At 42.3% G+C, this 17,273-nt stretch overlaps 1 protein-coding gene across 3 annotated transcripts in view; it reads right to left on the bottom strand.

Moving 5' to 3' along the window:
* USP33 (ubiquitin specific peptidase 33) overlaps positions 1-17,273 on the bottom strand; it is a 100,735-nt gene that overhangs the window by 44,388 nt on the left and 39,074 nt on the right. For all 3 annotated transcript variants that reach the window (XM_033915457.1, XM_033915459.1, XM_033915460.1), the window contains 3 exons: positions 10,240-10,353; positions 8,136-8,214; positions 3,681-4,101 (listed from right to left, as the gene is read on the bottom strand). In XM_033915457.1, the coding sequence (XP_033771348.1) occupies positions 3,681-4,101; positions 8,136-8,214; positions 10,240-10,353 (614 nt within the window). The remainder of the gene's footprint in view (positions 1-3,680; positions 4,102-8,135; positions 8,215-10,239; positions 10,354-17,273) is intronic.

Below are 17,273 nucleotides of genomic sequence, written 5' to 3'. Positions count from 1 at the left end.
CCAAAGAATATCCACCTGAAGAGTCATCTATGCCCTTCTTAATCAAAAATGAGGGGTTTTGAGTAGGTGCTGCCTGATTTAGGGAAAAAATTTTCAATTCGATTCGGCCTATTGAATTGATTTTTGATTTGATTCACTTTTCCTGCCCAATCGGGTATTTTTTTTAAACGGCCAGGCGGGTTTGTTTTTGTAGCCTCTTTACCCACCCCACCCCCCTTTGCCCTCTCCAACCCCATGCCAGTGCTGTGGTGTAAACAAAACAAAAAAAAACTTTCTCTGTTAGGTCCTAGCTCACGCTCGCTAACACTAGGCTCCAGCAAGATACACATTTCAAATCTGACATATTGTAATCACAAAATAGAAAATTATTTTTTCTACTTTTGTTGTCTGGTCATCTTATTATTCAAATCATGTTGGTCCCAGGCTTTGGTTTCTGTTTGTCTTCTGTTAACTTGCTCACCAGGGTCTCCTGCCCATTTGACGTTTTCTTTACTCCTTGTGCTCACCATTCATCTTTTGTCTCTGTACCTTTCCTTCCACTGCCTTCCATTTCTGTTTCTTTACCACTGTCTACCATAATCTTTCTCTCTCCCTGCCTCGTGCCCTGGGCAAAAACCTCTCTATTCTTCTCCATGCAGCATCTCTCCCTTCCTCCCCTCCATTATCATGTGTAACATTTTTTTCTCCCCCACCATGAAACCATTTCTCTCTGCCCTCCACACAAAATTAGCAAATTCTGCAAGTTTATTTGTCAAAATGTAAACAATATTTTTACTATTATCCATATTCCATTTAAAACAGTTAAAATGAAATGTTTTTCTTCTTTGTTGTCTGGATGTTTATTTTTCCATCATGTTGGTTCCAGTTTCTTTTTTCTGCTTTCCTGTTGTCTGCTAATTCTCCTTCAAGTGGTTGCTATCAATTTGTCTTTTCTATTCTCTCCTGTCTATTCCCTCACTACACCTGCCTCAGACATATTGATCATTCTTTTTTAGCTCTTTTCTTCTGCTCTTACCCTTCTCCTCTTTTTCACTTTTCAGCTACCTATCAAATTTCCATCTTCTTTCCCATTTCCCAACTCATTCCATCCTCAGCCTTCCATTCCCTTTCATCTTCAATGTACCTCCATTAAATATTTCTACCTTTTGTTATATCTATCCATTTCCTTGATACCTTCTCCTCCCCCTCAGGATTCTACCATTTCCCTATCTCTTCCTTTTTCCACTCTTCTCCATGGTCCAGCATTTCTCCCACTCTCTTCCCTCACTCCCATTTCCAGGCATCTCTCCATTCTACTCCTGGATCCAACATTTTCCTCCATCTCCCCTTCACCTCATATGTATATCTCTCTCTCTCCCTTTCATCTATCCACATCTCCAATACCTCTCTCCCCCTTCTTTGTGCCCAATGTCAAATCTCTCTATCCCAAATCTTTCTATTCCCCTCCATGCACCATCTCTCCCTTCCTTCCCTCCATTATATGCAATTTCATCCTCTCTCCTCACTATGCACGCTTCTTTCTTCCTCTGAGCCACCATCTTTCCTTTCTCTCGCCCTCCCCTCCCCCTGTGCCACCAGCTTTCCTTCCTCTCCTCTCAGGTTTGCTTCTTCAGGTCACAGTATCAGAAACGATTCTCACATGCTGCCTGCCGCTAAACCAATAGTCTCCTCTCTGCCACAGAGAGGGGCAGCGTGTGGGAACTGCTGCCAACATCATGACACGGCCAGCACAATTCTGCATGGGAAAAGGGAATGCACTTGCCGATCCAAACCCCCCCCTCGTGAGACCTCAACGTTTGGACCTTCTAAAGCAATACCAGTGGTTAACAGGCTGCTCACAGCCTGCCCACTAGTGCTTCCCTCTGCCACATCAACAATGATGTGGCAGAGGGAAGGTACTGGCGGGCAGGCCAGAAGCAGCTTGTTCATCGCTGCTGCTGTTGTTTTAGGAGACCTGGAGGAGACTTAGGACTCACTGAATTGGTGAGTCCAATTTTTTAAGGAAATGAATATGTTCGAATTGATTCACTGAAGTGAATCGGTAAATCAATTCAAATCGGTGAATCAGGCAGCACTAGTGCCCAGGAAATCCAAGATGGCTGCTACAATTGCTCATCAAAAATTCAGGGAAGGGGTTTTTGAAAGTGGAAGACTGTCCCTAGCCTCAGAAACCTTTAAAATTAATTTTTAAGTAACCCCCACTCCACCCCACCCACCAATTTTCCTATAGGCTGTAACGGCCTTACTCACTGTGCCATGCTGGACGCTAGAAGTTGCTAACAAAGAATCTCTAGTCAGAGGTACAAGAAGATTTCTGCCTCAGACAAGCCTGACAAAGGAAAACTAGCTTGTTTCTTCAGACTGCCATCCAGTCTCCCCGAGGGTCCAGACCCTCAGACCTCACCAGAGCCCGTACAACATTGTGGGAGAAGGAATGCAGTCAGCCCCAATACTGGTACAAAACTGCCACAGAAGACACACAACTTGCGTTTAAGCCCTCTGTGGACAAAACCTGGAGTGAGCTGCTCCCAAAAGAACAGTCCCTGAGCCTCCAGACTATTAATGCAGGCAGGCCACACAGGAATCATGCAAAACATGCCTGCAGGCTACAGACCTTTGCCCTGAGAGTCTGTATCTTCTCACAGCCAAAGATGTCTTGAAGGAACCATGAACCTCTTCAGCACCAAAAGCCTCACTTACGGGAGAAAAACCCAAAAAATAAAGAAAACAAATGCAAGTAGAACAGAAAAGCTCCAACAACTTCACTATAGAGAGCAAGACTGAGGAAATCTAGCACAGCCCAGAGTGAGAGGAGGACAAGCTGAAGAATATGTAAATTTGGCTCTCTACAGGCTTTGCAGTAAAGGAGGGTAAATACCTGTTGGTCAAGACAGATATTCCTCTTGCACTAGAAAAACTCTTTGGGAACAAGAAAATAACCGTTTTGAGCAACTACTGAAAAAAAGAAAAAAAAAAAAAAAAAAAAAAAGGCATGAGCTAAAACCAAAATCCCATTCCTTCCCCATTTGCCTTACACGTCATTTACTGCCAAATTGGTGTAGGAGTGGTACTAATTAGACATTGCTTACCGCCACTGCCCCAGCAAGCCAACCAACCCTCCACCCCAGCTAGCTGGCCAGTTTCCTATTTTCTGAATCACATGGCTCTTAATGAGTTCCAGCTGCACTGACTCCAAGATCAGCACAGGACTTCCTGCACCATGTGGCTCTCAATGCAGAGGAGAAGTTGTCTGTTCTACAGGAGCAGCTGGGTAGGAAAAGCCAAGACAACATGAAGAAATCATAGTTGCCATGGCAACTTGATGCTTGGACTTTGTCAAGCCCTATTTTAGGATAATAACTTGGGGCAGCTATTCACTGAGCTAGTTTTAGATATAAATTCACAAGAGGCTACTTCACCTATGTAAGGATATAAACAGCACAAATTATTACAGAGAACACGGAAGAACAGTGTTCCAGTGCTACACTCAGTTCTCATGCATAATCAACCACTTATTGATTAACCAGCTCCCATCTTTGTTAACCTTTTTCTCTTCATTGCTCATTGCTACCCTGGATCTCTTTGCCTCATAAAGCCGGCCAAACTTTTATTACACACAAGCTCCTATTAACCTCACTTGTGCTTTAATTGATAAACTAGTCAGAAAATGTGTACTACACCTGCTAATCTGTGTATCTGGACTTTCACTGTTCCTTGGGTATACAGAAATTCAGTTGTCTCCATTGTAGTATCTATGTCTTTTTCTAAATCTTGTACAGAATTAGTCTCATCATGTTTGTTACACAATTTTTTTCCTTTCTGGCAGTCCTTTGCTAATTCCGAGATACTTTCCTCATTCTGAATTAACATGGTAGACTCTGTATGTTCCTCAGAGTAGGTCTTGGAGCTAATATCATTTTCAGCCTTTTCACTGCTTGAACAAGAATCGCATGACTGGAAATCGCTGTCTGTTTGGCTTTTGTCTTCTTCCATACTCTCCTCTACAGTTACAGGGTGTATATCTTCTTCCATCTCAATGATTTGTTCTTTAAGTTCCTCATGGAGCAAATCCATCAAACAACGAAGAAATTCTTGTGCATCCTAAAATGGATACAGAAAATGGAAGTACAAATTTTCTAGAACTAGTATATATAGGGCACCACAAATCAACTGAGAACAGTATAGTCAGCTTTCTCTAGAAGCATTGGCTTGTTCGTGCATGAATGTGTGCTCCAGGAATACATTTAAAATAACACCCTGCTCAAGATGTAAAAGAAGCTCTTCAGTGCTACAAATTGGGGGGGGGGGGGGGGGAGAAAAAAAAAAATCACTGGTGCTCATGGTATTAGAAGCAACCCTGCTCCCACCCCCATCCCCTTGATTTAATAAACAACACTCCTAGTGACCCCTTAAAGCCTCCCACTTACCTTCCTCTGAGCCTCAAAGCTTATCTTATCATTCTAGGGGTCCAGATAGGAAAGGGGAAATTTCAAGAGACATTCCTCCCCGTCAGCACCATTTTTCAATATGAATACCTTACCCTTTCAAAGAATGGTACTGCTGATGCATCTGGAGGCAGATAGGCCTTCAAGGGGGAGAAACAAGGGGGAGATGCAATAGGGCACTAGGTTTCTTTTCATTATTATACAAAGAGGGTAGGGCTTGATGGACTTAATGTTTTACCTTTACTTTTACTTTGGATGAGGGTTCACCTAAGACCAGGCCACTAGGGTTAGGTTTGTTTTCTTTTTTTCTACATCTATGAGGTGTAGGGAATTAAAAATGCTAGCCCATTTAAAATATGGGAGGTCCATGGTAAGTACCTTGAGATTTCCTAAGCTGCGGTACTCGAAGAAGAGGTCAGTAAATCCTATGGTACACATCAAGCATTAAACTTGCCCTACATTAGAACAGTTCAGTAAGAAAGAGCCTAAATCTCTTGCCACTGTGGAAAAACACACTCATATTTTCAGGATATTTGGTGCTCTCTTGAGACATAACAATAAGGTCATTTTTGCCCTTATTCAAAAGTTCCTTTGATCTTTTAGGAATCAAACAGAAAAAGTTGACTTATGCTTCTGTTAAACAGATGGGAAAGTAGTAAACAGACGAGGAAAACATTCAAAACAAAGAAAAATTTCAAAAGCAGAGAAATAAAAACTGAGCATAAAGGTCCACAAACCCAGTTCATTTCACAACTCAGGTGTAATCTCATTTTATCTGTAAAGTGAGTTTAAAAGAAATGTATCTATTCTGCATTGTCCAATATTTCAAAAACATGCAGCAAAGAATAATACTTATTCATTACATTAATTAAAAAGAAGATTAATATTAAGGTAACAGTTCCCAAACTACGTGCTGAAGCAGCATATTTTAAGACTCCTTCCAAAATTATGGCCAGCAGGCAGGGTTGCCCAAGCAATGCTGCCTGAGCAGCAAGGAAGTCAGTGACATGCTTCAGCTGCTGATGCCGGCACTCCTACACATGCTCAATTCATCTTGGGCCTCAGGCAGTAGACTACTTCAGCTGACAAGGCTTGGGTATCCCTGCCAGCAAAGGTAGGACTCAATACTATTGGGGAAGTGGGCAGAGGAGACCTAAAAGGAAATGTGTAGTCTAAGAGATATCTAAGAGGTTGCTTGATGTTCATAGTCTCCATATATTCAGGTGTATATTTGGAGTCGGCTTCCAACTTCAGAGACATGTCTCTACCCAGTTGCCTGATGAAGTGAGAGAAAGAAAGAGACTCTTGAGGAGATGACTCTTTAGGAGGTGGTGAACACTGAGGTGGTGAACACTGAGGAGAGTCATTGACTTCTGTTGTTGAAGGAGAAGTACCCAGAGTCCACAACTGTTAAGTGAGAATCAGAGTCCACAACTGTTGAGTGAGCTAAGCCTCGTATGCTCCCAGTGCCGATCCTGGGATGGAGAAGGGGTTTGATGTTTATGCTTCTCCAAATGCTTAGAGACGTACTTGAACTTGTGAGAAGACTTACTTGAGTGAGAGCATCGAGGAGAAGGCTTGGAAGAGCTGCGGCTAGAAGCAGAAGTCCTTGGTGCATGCCTGGATGGTGCCGAAATCCAGGAGATGGCACCGAAGACTGAGTACTGGTACCGGCATCCCTGGTACACTCAGGCTGGGCCGGTACCGGCAGAGATGGTGCTGGTGTTAAAAGATGAAACAAATGGCCATACTCTGCCCGAAAGAACTGTTCAAACTGTTCTTTCATAGTAGCTACCAGTACCTGTGGCATTGTCGCCAGTACCATCGGTGCCGCTACTTGCTCCCTAGAAGGCACTGGTACCTCTGGCTTTGACACCGGTGCCATTGGTGCAGCGACTAGCTCCGAAGAGGAGAAACCCCTAGATTTAGAAGCGAGTCCCAAAAAAGGGTCATCGTTTGGCTGGCATGATTGGACTCAATGCCTTTGTGGCTGATCCCCACCTGGGAGACTGGCGACTTCCTCGCTGGCTTACCTGATGACTCAGGAATAGAAGGTGGGGCAGAGGAAGGTCGCAACACCTTAAGAGGACGGTGCCGTAGCATGCGGTACCTTTACAGGTGACGTCGCGGAACACGGTGCCTTTGCTTCTGGTAACTTGGAAGTCGATGTCCGAAGAGTTGAAGGTGAAGATTGAACTTCTTCCATTACGGCACCGAACAATTGTTTTTCTGAAGAAGGTGGCTTTTTAAGGTGCATTTTTTTCAAGATGGAACAACGCATGCACAAGTCGATGTGGTGTTCGGGCCCCAAGCACTGAATGCACCAAATGTCCGAAATAGTCCGCTGGCACCTGCCGCACTTCTTACATCCAGTTAATGGTCGGGACATGAAATTAGGAAAGACCACCTCAGCCAAATCAAACATGAGTGACTGAGGAGGGAAAAAGGCCCCGCCATGAAGAACACAAAAGCGCAAAAAAGAGAAAGAGAAAAATACTTTTTAAATATATTATTAGAAAGAAAGAAAAAAGATAAGTTTTCACGTGAGCGGGAAGGCAAGCACAAAAATATTACAAACGTTCAATGGCGCGACTGAACAGTTCGGCGGAAAACATTGAACTGAGGAGCCACGCGCCTACGTCATGCAGGAAGGCCGGTGTAGTCGGTCGCAAACTTTCTAAATTTCTTAGTGGCAATGCACTTAGGACCGTCCATTCTGGGGCTCCGTGGATGACATCACCCACATGTGAGAATATGCTGCCTGCTTTTCCTGGGATAACTGATGGTCCTGCGAGCTCATGTCAGATGGGAAGGCACCGGCGTATGCATGGTATGGGCAGTCTTGAGACTTTCAATCTTTAAAGTCACTTTTACACAGTCCTTACCGAGCTCCATGGATAATGTCACCCACGTGTGAGAATATGCTGCCTGCTTGTTCTTGGATAAAGTTAAATATTATATGCCTAACCTGGACTAAGCAAATAATCAATAATTTGTTTACTGGAACCAACTGGGACTCAAGAAAATGGACTGAATGTGGAATACTGCAAATTTAACAATAATTATGCACAGATTGGTGAGCTTGGCTCCTGCTACCTTGTTGGGCAGAACGTATGGGTTGAGCAAGTCTTTCTGCTACCTTTGCTCGTGTTAAAAAAAATATATATATATATTTTTTTTTACACAAGCAAAGGTAGCAGAAAGACCTGCTCAACCCATACATTCTGCCCAACAAAGTGGCAGAAGCCAAGCTCACCAATCTGTGCAAACCAGTTACTTATGCTTAACCCTTTAATTGGTAGATGGTGAAAATGGCTGCTTTATGCAACTTGATGTTGAATAAGAGTAACAATGCAAAGTAAAAGGCATTTGGAGATGCAGATCTCTCATAAGAGCCATAGAAGACATGTTGCTTCTGAGCAACAATGCCAAATAAAGGATTAAATCTGGTCCTCAGGTCTCCACCATGCCAACCACACGGACGGTCAAACATGATGGGGATGATATGCGGTTATAACCAAGACTCCAACTATTGCTGAACGTTCAACTTTAAAAGTTAAATACTTTTTAAGTTGCAGAACTAGCTTTTCTCCATCTCTCTTTTATTATGCTTCAGAGATAGATTAATGAATAAGACTAATATAATAGCGAGGAAAAATTTTAAAAAAATAAATAAATATCAAGACTTACCTGCTGGGAATAGCCCCGAAACATTGGATTTACCGATTTGATTCCTTGGAACAAGTTAGTAGGAACAACAGATCCTGGTCTGGGGAGAAAATATTCAAAATTTACAGCTGAAGTGAAACAGGTGGACAGGAATCACTTATACTTTTTCCAAAAAGTACAAGGACTAGAGGGCATGTAATGAAGTTACTAAGTAGTACATTAAGAACAAATCAGATAAAATATTCCTTTACTCAGCATAAAATTAAACTGGAATTCTTTGCCAGATAATGTGGTAGCAGGGTTTTAAAAAGTTTTAGACAAGTTCTTAAAATAGTCCAAAATCCATGCTTGGCCAAGTTCAATCTTCAAGGGCTGCAAATAGGCCAGGTGTCTAGGATAGCCCTAATGAATTTGCTTAAAAAAAGATTGCATCCCCTGCACTGTATTCAAACAGAATGTTTATTAAAATTGGATATACTGCTACTGCTTACAACAGTTCAAAGCAGTATACAAACATTGAATCATGAAAAAGAAAGGAACGCCATATTAAATAAAAGACAAACCTAGCACCATACATACGAGAACATTCAAACAAAAGAAATGGGGAAATACAGACTTGTCACATTCACAGGCAACCTACCTGTAACTCAACACATCTCTCTTACAGTGCTTTTAAGTTGTGTGTATTGTAGCTATTTAGGCTCAAGCAAATACTCTAGTTCTATTATTGGCCTAAATTATAGAATACTAGCATTCAAAAAACTCTCATGACTATTTTGGATATCCTCAAATCCTGACTAGCTGGGAATTTCCCCAGGACAAGTTTGGGAACTGATCAGATTCTCTCTGCTTGCCCTGGATCGGTAGCATGGAATGTTGGATTTTGGCCAGGTACTAGGGACCTGGATTGGCCACCGTGAGAACGGGCTACTGGGCTTGCTGGACCATTGGTCTGACCCAATAAGTCTATTCTTGTGTTCACCACTAGCAGCTGCCGCAAAGGATTTCTTGTTTGTACATTTACCTTTATCTTATCAACTCTTTTACAAATCTTTTAGCCTTATGTCGCTAAACATGTAATATTTCTTTATAATTCATAAAATATTTTGATTCTGCATGCAGTAACTGTGTTTTGGTTTGTTTCAATCCTGAGACTTCCTGGCGAGTAGCAGTGAGTGCTCCCCTTCTCAGACCCTACAAGGTTAACTAAGGTCAGTTAGCTGTCAGCACCAGAAAGCTTAATGGTAAAGGTAGGCACTTGCTTTAGGCAGAAGACTACTACTGCCGCCTCAAGACTGGGAATGCTACATCTGTGTCCCTTAGTCTATTTTATGAAAAAGGAAAACAATCGATTCACAATATTTTCTCACTTAGAGAAGCATAAATTTACGTTTACCAATTTCAGTCCATAAAGGATTTTACAGACCTATCATTATCTCCTCCTGGCTATCTATTTTCCATATTGAAGACCTCGCCACCTCCCCCTAGCCTTTCCTCTTATGAGTATCATTCTGTCACCTTTACGATTTTGGACACCCATTTCTGTTTGCAGTCAGTCAAACTGTATCCATTACTGCATCTCAATGGCAAATGAGCATTCTCATTTTTCCCAAAATACTGTTCAGAGAAAAAGTATCCATAATTTTCCTATGCATCCCACTCAATAAAAAGTCCTATCTAAAGGTTTGCTTACAACATTCCAATAATGTGAACATTCCCGATTCATTTACATTCATTTTAAAATGCATCTATACATGTGCTAATATACACCCCTTTTCCAAATCGCAAAAGCGGTTTTGAGCGCAGGCTGGCACGCTGAATGCTCTGCGCTGCTCTTGACACTCGGAGTTCCTATGAGCATCGGGAGCAGCACAGAGAATTCAGTGCACCAGCCTGCACTAAAAACTGCTTCTGCAGTTTTGTAACGGGGGGGGGGGGGAATAATGCTCAACTAATGGAACCAATCCACACAAATCAAAATTAACCTTTTTTTTAAGAAGGGAATTATTATAGCTACAGTAAAACGCTAGTAAACTAATTCATAGGGAAAATAATCTGATCTCATTTGCAATGCTGGTGCTTCACTTAGATTCGGGGGGGGGGGGGAAGTAATTGCAGCACATACCTTCTTTTGTGCCAAATTTCTGCCATCAGTTTTTGGTAACTCTTACAAAGTGCTGGCTTTTTGTCTGTTCGCACTAAGCCACCACAGTCAAGGAAGAAACGTGTCAGGGGTGGACTGATGAGGAAAAACGAAAAAAGCATCAACATTCAAATATGTCACAACTCAATATGAATTCCTGATCCTACACAAAGAAATAAGGATAAGTTTCACAATTTTTTTCTCACTTAAAGAAACAAATCAAATTAGGAAGAAGGTCAAGAAAAATGAACCATTTCGGGGGGTGGGGGGGGGAAGGGGGTATAAGCCTGCTCAAAAAAGTAACAAAGCATACTTCACAGAAAACATTTTCAGTGGGGTTCTTAACAGCAACTAGAGTAGACTATTGAATAAAGTACTACATTTTATACAAGCTAATTTTTCAAAGCTGTATATAAACTAATTCACTTTACTTTGTCCCCATACTTGCCATTAGTATATGTTTTAGCTGTCAAGAGTTCTTAAATCTATCTATCTATCCATCCAGAACTAATGAGTCTGTAAATGCCAGCTCTATGGGTGCTTCAGTCCACCCAACATGAGTTCCTTCAGTATGGCAAGGGAGTGGGCAATCTGCGCTGAGTTTACCACCTTGAAAAAGTCAACTCTTACGATGGATTCTACTTTTCAGAATACCCATGAATCTAATGCTCCCACACCCAGTCAAAAAGCGAAGTTGCTTACCTGTAACAGGGGTTCTCCGTAGACAGCAGGGGAATGCAACCACACTTGTTGGTGAAGTCCTCAGACTGAACCTGTGTATTGGTGCTCTTCCCTAGCTACAGTAAGCTTTTCTCTTACTGAGCATGTACCAAGACTGTAGCCTCATTAGCTCCTCCCCACTATCCTGACAGTTATTTCACTAGCTAAAAATCTATTAAGGTATGCATTGGCAGAGTTCTTGCTTTTCTGGCATTATGAAAACCTTGTTGTTTCGTTTTTATTTTATTTTTTGCAGGGATGGAGGGAGGGCGGGCAAGTGTGGCTGCATTCCCCTGCTATCTACAGAGAACCCCTGTTACATGTAAGCAATTTTGCTTTCTCTGGAGTTAAGCAGGGGAAATGCAGGCATACTTGGTGAGTCCCTAGCAAATAAGAGAATACAGGTGGAGGCGAGAAACAAGAGATTGTCCATGGATTGTCCAAAATGAGTGTCCTGTGCTGAGATATGGTCTAAGCAATAGTGTTTGCTTTGCAGATGTCTTGGATGGGAACAGAGCGGAAGTTGGCTATTGAAGAAGCTGTCGCACGTAATCTATGTGTTCCAATTCTGCCTGGATCAGGTTGATCTGCCTGTGTGTAACAGGATGCAATGCAATGAGATAACCATATGGTAATGGTTTTCTTTGAAGCTGGAATGCCCGGTTTGGCTGAATTGTACGTAATAAAAAGCTGATTAGTTTGATAAACAGATTCTGTTGCTTTCATGTAGAAGAGGAGAGCCCTCCTGCAGTCCAAGGCATGTAGACACTGTTCTGCTGCCAAGGCATGAGGAGGAGGAAAAAAGGATGGCAGAATGATGTCTTGGTTGAGGTGAAAGTTCAACAGAACCTTAGGAAGGAATTTTGGATGTGTGCAGATGTGGACACTGTTAGGGTAAATTTGTGTAAAAGGACAGTAAAGTTACTAAGCTTGAAGTTCAACGACACGTCTTGCCAATGTAACAGCTATAAGAAAAACTGTCTTCCATGCGAGGTACCTGTGGGAGGTCGTACCCAGTGGTTCAAAGGGGGATTCCATCAGTTGATTCAGTACTATATTGAGATCCCATGAAGGTACAGGGTCCCTGATGGGAGAATGGATATTAGTGAGATCTCTGAGAAAACATATAACTAAGGGATGGTTGGAAACAGACATTCCATTCACTGTATCAAGGTATGCTGAGATTGAGGATAAGTGATATCATACTGAATTGGTCTTGAAGTTTGAATTAGAAAGGTGGAGAAGGTAAGAGAATTAATGGTATTGGACATGAATTCAAAGACTGGTTATGTGCTGTCACCCAATGAGAAAAATGAGTCCATTTCGATTGGTATGATTTTCTAGAGGAAGAACATCTGGCAGCTAGAAGGACTGTTTTTATTACTGAGGAAACTGGGATATTTTCAAGAAGTCCCCTTTCAATTTCCAAGCTGTAAGGCTGAGTAGATTTGGGTGAAGAATCTGTCCATTCTATTGTGAAACGAGAGAAGGATGATTTTCCAATGGAATCGGAAACCCGAGAAGATCCAGCAGCAGTGGATACCAAATCTGTCTGGGCAATCTTGGAGCAATGAGTATGAGGCTGGCAGAGTCTCTGATGACCTTCTGGAGAACTCTGAAAATTAGTGGGAATGGTGAAAATGCATATAGAAGGCCCAACCAAATGAATTGAAAAAGCATCCCTTGCAATGGCTTGAGAGGCTGTGTGAAGGAAGCAATACTGAAGGCACTGAGCTTTGTCTGGAGAGGCAAAGAGATCCACTCTGATGTTCCCCATAGTCTGAAAAGATGACAAGCCATTCTGGAGTGCAGAGACCACTCGCGAGGGTTGAGTTTGCAGCTGAGTGAATCTGCAATAACGTTGGCTTGACCTGGAATGTACACTGCCTGCCAGGCTGATCTGGAGGGCTAGTGCATATTGCCAAAGACGATAGGCTTCTCTGCAGAGTATTAGGTCTCCTGATCCTCCCTGTTTGTTGATATAATACATCCTCACTTGGTTGTCTGTTTCTATTAAGACTCGCTTTTGTTGAATCCAATGTCTGAATGCGCGCAGTGCGTAGAAAACTGCTCGGAATTCTAAAATGATTGATGTGTAGGTTTTGTTCCTGGATAGTCCACTGTCCTTGGGTCTTGAGATGGTCGAGATGAGCTCCCCAGCCAGTGTTGGAGGCATCCGTGGTAATGATCAACTGCAGAAATGGAAGTTGAAACAAACATTCCACTGTGAGACATGGTGAGTGCATCCACCAAAGGAGGGACTGTTTGATGTAATGCGGTAATGGTATGATATATGAGAGGGAGTGAAACTTCGATGCCAATGAAGTTTTATATGCCACTGTAGAAGGCACATGTGCAGGCATGTATATGGAACTAGAGACAGTGAATGGGCCATGTGACCCAGCAGGCGTAAGGTTTGTCGAACTGACAGATGAGTAGATTGTTGTTTGGGTACAAAGTTGCATGACAGCACTGTCTTTCTTCTGGAAGGTATGCTTTTGCTGTGATGGTGTTGATGTGAGCACCTATGAACGTGAGTGCTTGAACTGGTGTGAGATGATTTGTCATAATAATAATAATAATAATAATAACTTTATTTTTGTATACCGCAATACCACAAAACAGTTCAGAGCGGTTTACAGGTTAAGAGACTGTACATTTACAGCGAAGTTACAGTATATCAGAAAACAGTTCAGATCAAATTATCATAACTGATAAGGAATCCGAGCGACTGAATAACTTGAATGCTGTCACGAATGGTGATCAGTCGATCTTTGGTATGGGCTACCAAAAGCCAATCATCAATATATGGGAAGACAAAATGATGCCGTTTTCGAAGATATGCTGCTACTACCACTAGGCACTTTGTGAAGACTCAAGGAGCCGAAGAGAGGCCAAACAGGAGTACTTTGTATTGGTAATGGACATTTAGAAATTTAAAGTGATGAAGCGTCCAATGATTGGGGTGAATGGGAATATGGGTGTATGCATCTTTCAGGTCCAGGGCAGCCAGCCAGTCATTGGGTCAGAGAAGAAATATTGATGAGAGTGTTATAATTTTGAACTTCTTGCTTGAGTATGTATTGAGCAGACGAAGCTCCAACACTAACCAAAAGTCCCAAGTTTTTTGAGAATTAGAAAAAACTTGGAATAAAATCCCATGTTGTGCTGATGTTGGGGAATGACTTCTATGGCGTTGTGAATGAGTTGTGTAACTTCCTTTGTCAAAAGAGAAATGCGGTGATGAGGAATCTTGGATGGTTGGGAGAAGTTGGAAATTTGTATCTTGGATAAGAAATTTAGACAATAGATCCTGCAAATAATTTCCCAAGGCTATCTGTCTGTCGTGATGTATTGCCAGCCAGGAAGAAAATGGCTGAGTCAGCCGCCTACTGGCAAGTTGCCAGAAACTAGGAATAGATTTTAGAGCAGGCAACTGGTTACTTGGAGCCTGCTTCCTGTCCCTTGGACGCTGCTTCTGTGCATAATTGGAGGATTGAGAGCGTTGATATACGGGTCTAGCATGCGGAGTAAAACGTCTCCTGGGGTAGTACTGTTGGAAAAATTGTTGGTGATAAGGCTTACGATAAGTAGTCAAGAAAGAATTCTTACGATACTGTTCAGGTTGATCTACTGGGTGGGTAGACAACTCATGCAGGGCTGTAGAATCCTCTTAACTGTGACACAGTGTCCTTTGCCTTCTCACCAAAGAGACTGTCTCCAAAAGCAAGACGCATCCACTAAGTAGATGTGGAGGTCCTCTCTGAGATCAAAGACTTTTAGCCATGCTGTGCAACGAGTTGCAATGGCTACAGCAGAAGTTCTAGTAATCATATAGGCATCATAGTTAGTCTTCATTAGGTGGATTCCTGTAAGGCTATTTAAAGATCTGGAACTGTCAGGTGAGGCAGTTTCTAGTTGCTGAAGAAATGAATGCTGGAAATGAAGAATTTGTACTCAGTGGGCTATAATCTTTGCAGATGTCATAGAGCCCTGGTAAACCTTTTTCCCCACCGAGTCGAGGAGGTGGCAATCCTTCCCTGGTAGTAGGTTAAATTGCACTCTAAATACTTTAGATTTTTTAATGAATGATTCAGCAACCAGAGAATGGTGCGGAAGCTGCTGCACATCATGTCCAGGAGATATTTGTACTTTGTACTTGAGTTCTAGGTGTTTGGAAGATGTGGAAATTGATTGAGGTTTCTGCTAATTCAACAATTGCAAGTCTTGAAGAGCTTGGTGTATGGAAAAGACAATACAGTAAAGACCTAGAACAATTACTCGCGCCTACTACCTATAGGGAATTCAGAAAACGTCTAAAAACACATCTGTTCCTGAAATACTTAGGAAACCAACCTATACAATCCTAGCCCTCAACAAATGATCTCTAGAACTGTCAATCAGTCTATACTTTGTTGATTCCACTCTATCTGTAACAACTTTAATCATTGTAAACCGCATAGAACTTCACGGTCCTGCGGTATATAAAAATACTTTTATTATTGTTATTATTATTATTAAGAGTCTAACAAGAGCAAAGAATGGGTTGGAAATATTTCCTGTCTATAGTAGAAGTATTTTGATTGTGAAAATTTTAGATAGGAGGAAACTCTAAAACATCTGGCACAGCATGTTGCTGAATAGAGGAGACAGGATCTTGGAGAGGAGGGAGGTCCTGGTTAGGGTCTAATCATAAACAAGGTGACTGTGTTGGGGGAGGTATACACTGGAGTGGATGGGTCCCAGAGAATTGAGGAGATCCTTGCTGAGGGGACTCATGAGGTGCTGTGGGGATGGAATGAGTGGATTGGATTGAGGAAAAAGATCTAGCTGTGCTGGAAGAAATGGTGGAGGTAGGGAGAACCCTGTATGAAGGCGAGTAGCACTATCCTGTCTAAAGCGCTGCCAACAAAAACAGAAAAGATGAAGCTGACTGGCTTTGAGAAGTACTAGGTTCCTGAGAGAGCAGTGGCAAAGAAGACAGCAGAGAAGGCTATTTAGGTAGACAAATCCTCTGAGAGAGAGTCAGAAGAAGATTTTCATTTAGACTTTTGTTTAGAGTGAATAGAAGAAGGCCCCGGCTTAGAAGTCATGAAATTGGTACCTGTTTGCTTGTGGTGTAGGGCAGAGGTAGGGGAGGATCGAGAGGCCAAAGCTTGACCCACGGGATCCTTCCCTGACTGTTGAGACCATTTCTTTTAGCGAACCTTGAGTCAGATGCATGCTGCGGCGTAGCTGAGGCAGAAGGTGGTGTAGCGATCCTGTTTGCCTCCACCAGCTTCAAAAGTTACCCTCCAGTCTCCGCCGTATTCTTTTGGTCAATGAACATCGGGGAACAGCAGTGCACCTCCCCCGAAGGTGCCAAAACAGAGCCCTGGGGGCAGGGAATTTGAACGGATGTTGGTGGTTGTGACACAGCCATACCTTGTGTGTTCGCAGAGCCGCAAATGCAGCATCTTGCTGGTACTCTGTGGTTTGCAGCTTCTGCTGCAGTTCTAAAGGGAGTTGAATGCAGTTTGTGGTGCAGAAAGTCCTGAAACAGTGCCTTCCCAGTTTCCGCTGTATGTTTTCTCTTTGTTATTTTATCTTATGGTTTGTTTGGTTTTTTTGGGAAGGTGAGACAAGAAAAAAAAAAGTTCCCAACAACCTGCGAGTTCTCCCTGCTTATTTTTTTAGATATATAAAATATCTTTTTTGGTACCTAAACTCAATCCTGTTCTACAGAAAAATGTTATCTGAGGTGATGAGGAGACACAGGGGGGAGCTGCAACAGTTAGGGTGGCTGAAGAAAAAACTGTCAGGATAGGGGGAGGAGCTAAGGAGGTACAGTCCTGGTACATGCTCAGTGTGAAGCGAAAAGCTTACTATAGCTAGGGGAGAGCACCGACACACAGGCTCAGTCTGAGGACTTCACCAATATGTGTGGCTGCATTCCCCTGCTTGTCTCCGGAGAATCATCATGTCACTGAACATGTCCTCAAAATTTGGACACACACACAGTGATCTCATAAGCCTTCTTTTCTTTCTGAAAGTATGATAAAAAGGTAAAAGTACAGCAGCTAAACCGTTTTTCTGGGCAACGATGTGATACCAATTTGTTATTAAGAGCCTGGCCAGCACAGTTTCACTTGGTCATTCTCTATTTTCACAAAATAAGCATTCAACAAGGGCTCCCAAAAGCCCTAGTAGCTCCTTTTTGCTTTATATATATACACAAAGACCATAAGGCACATTTTCCATCTTATCAAGAATTGTTCAGTGTTATATATTCAAGGAACAAAACTAGAGAATCTCAC

This window comes from Geotrypetes seraphini, chromosome 12, assembly GCF_902459505.1.
Source record: "Geotrypetes seraphini chromosome 12, aGeoSer1.1, whole genome shotgun sequence".
NCBI classification, from domain to species: Eukaryota; Metazoa; Chordata; class Amphibia; order Gymnophiona; family Dermophiidae; genus Geotrypetes; species Geotrypetes seraphini.
This window is presented reverse-complemented; position numbering and strand designations above follow the sequence as displayed.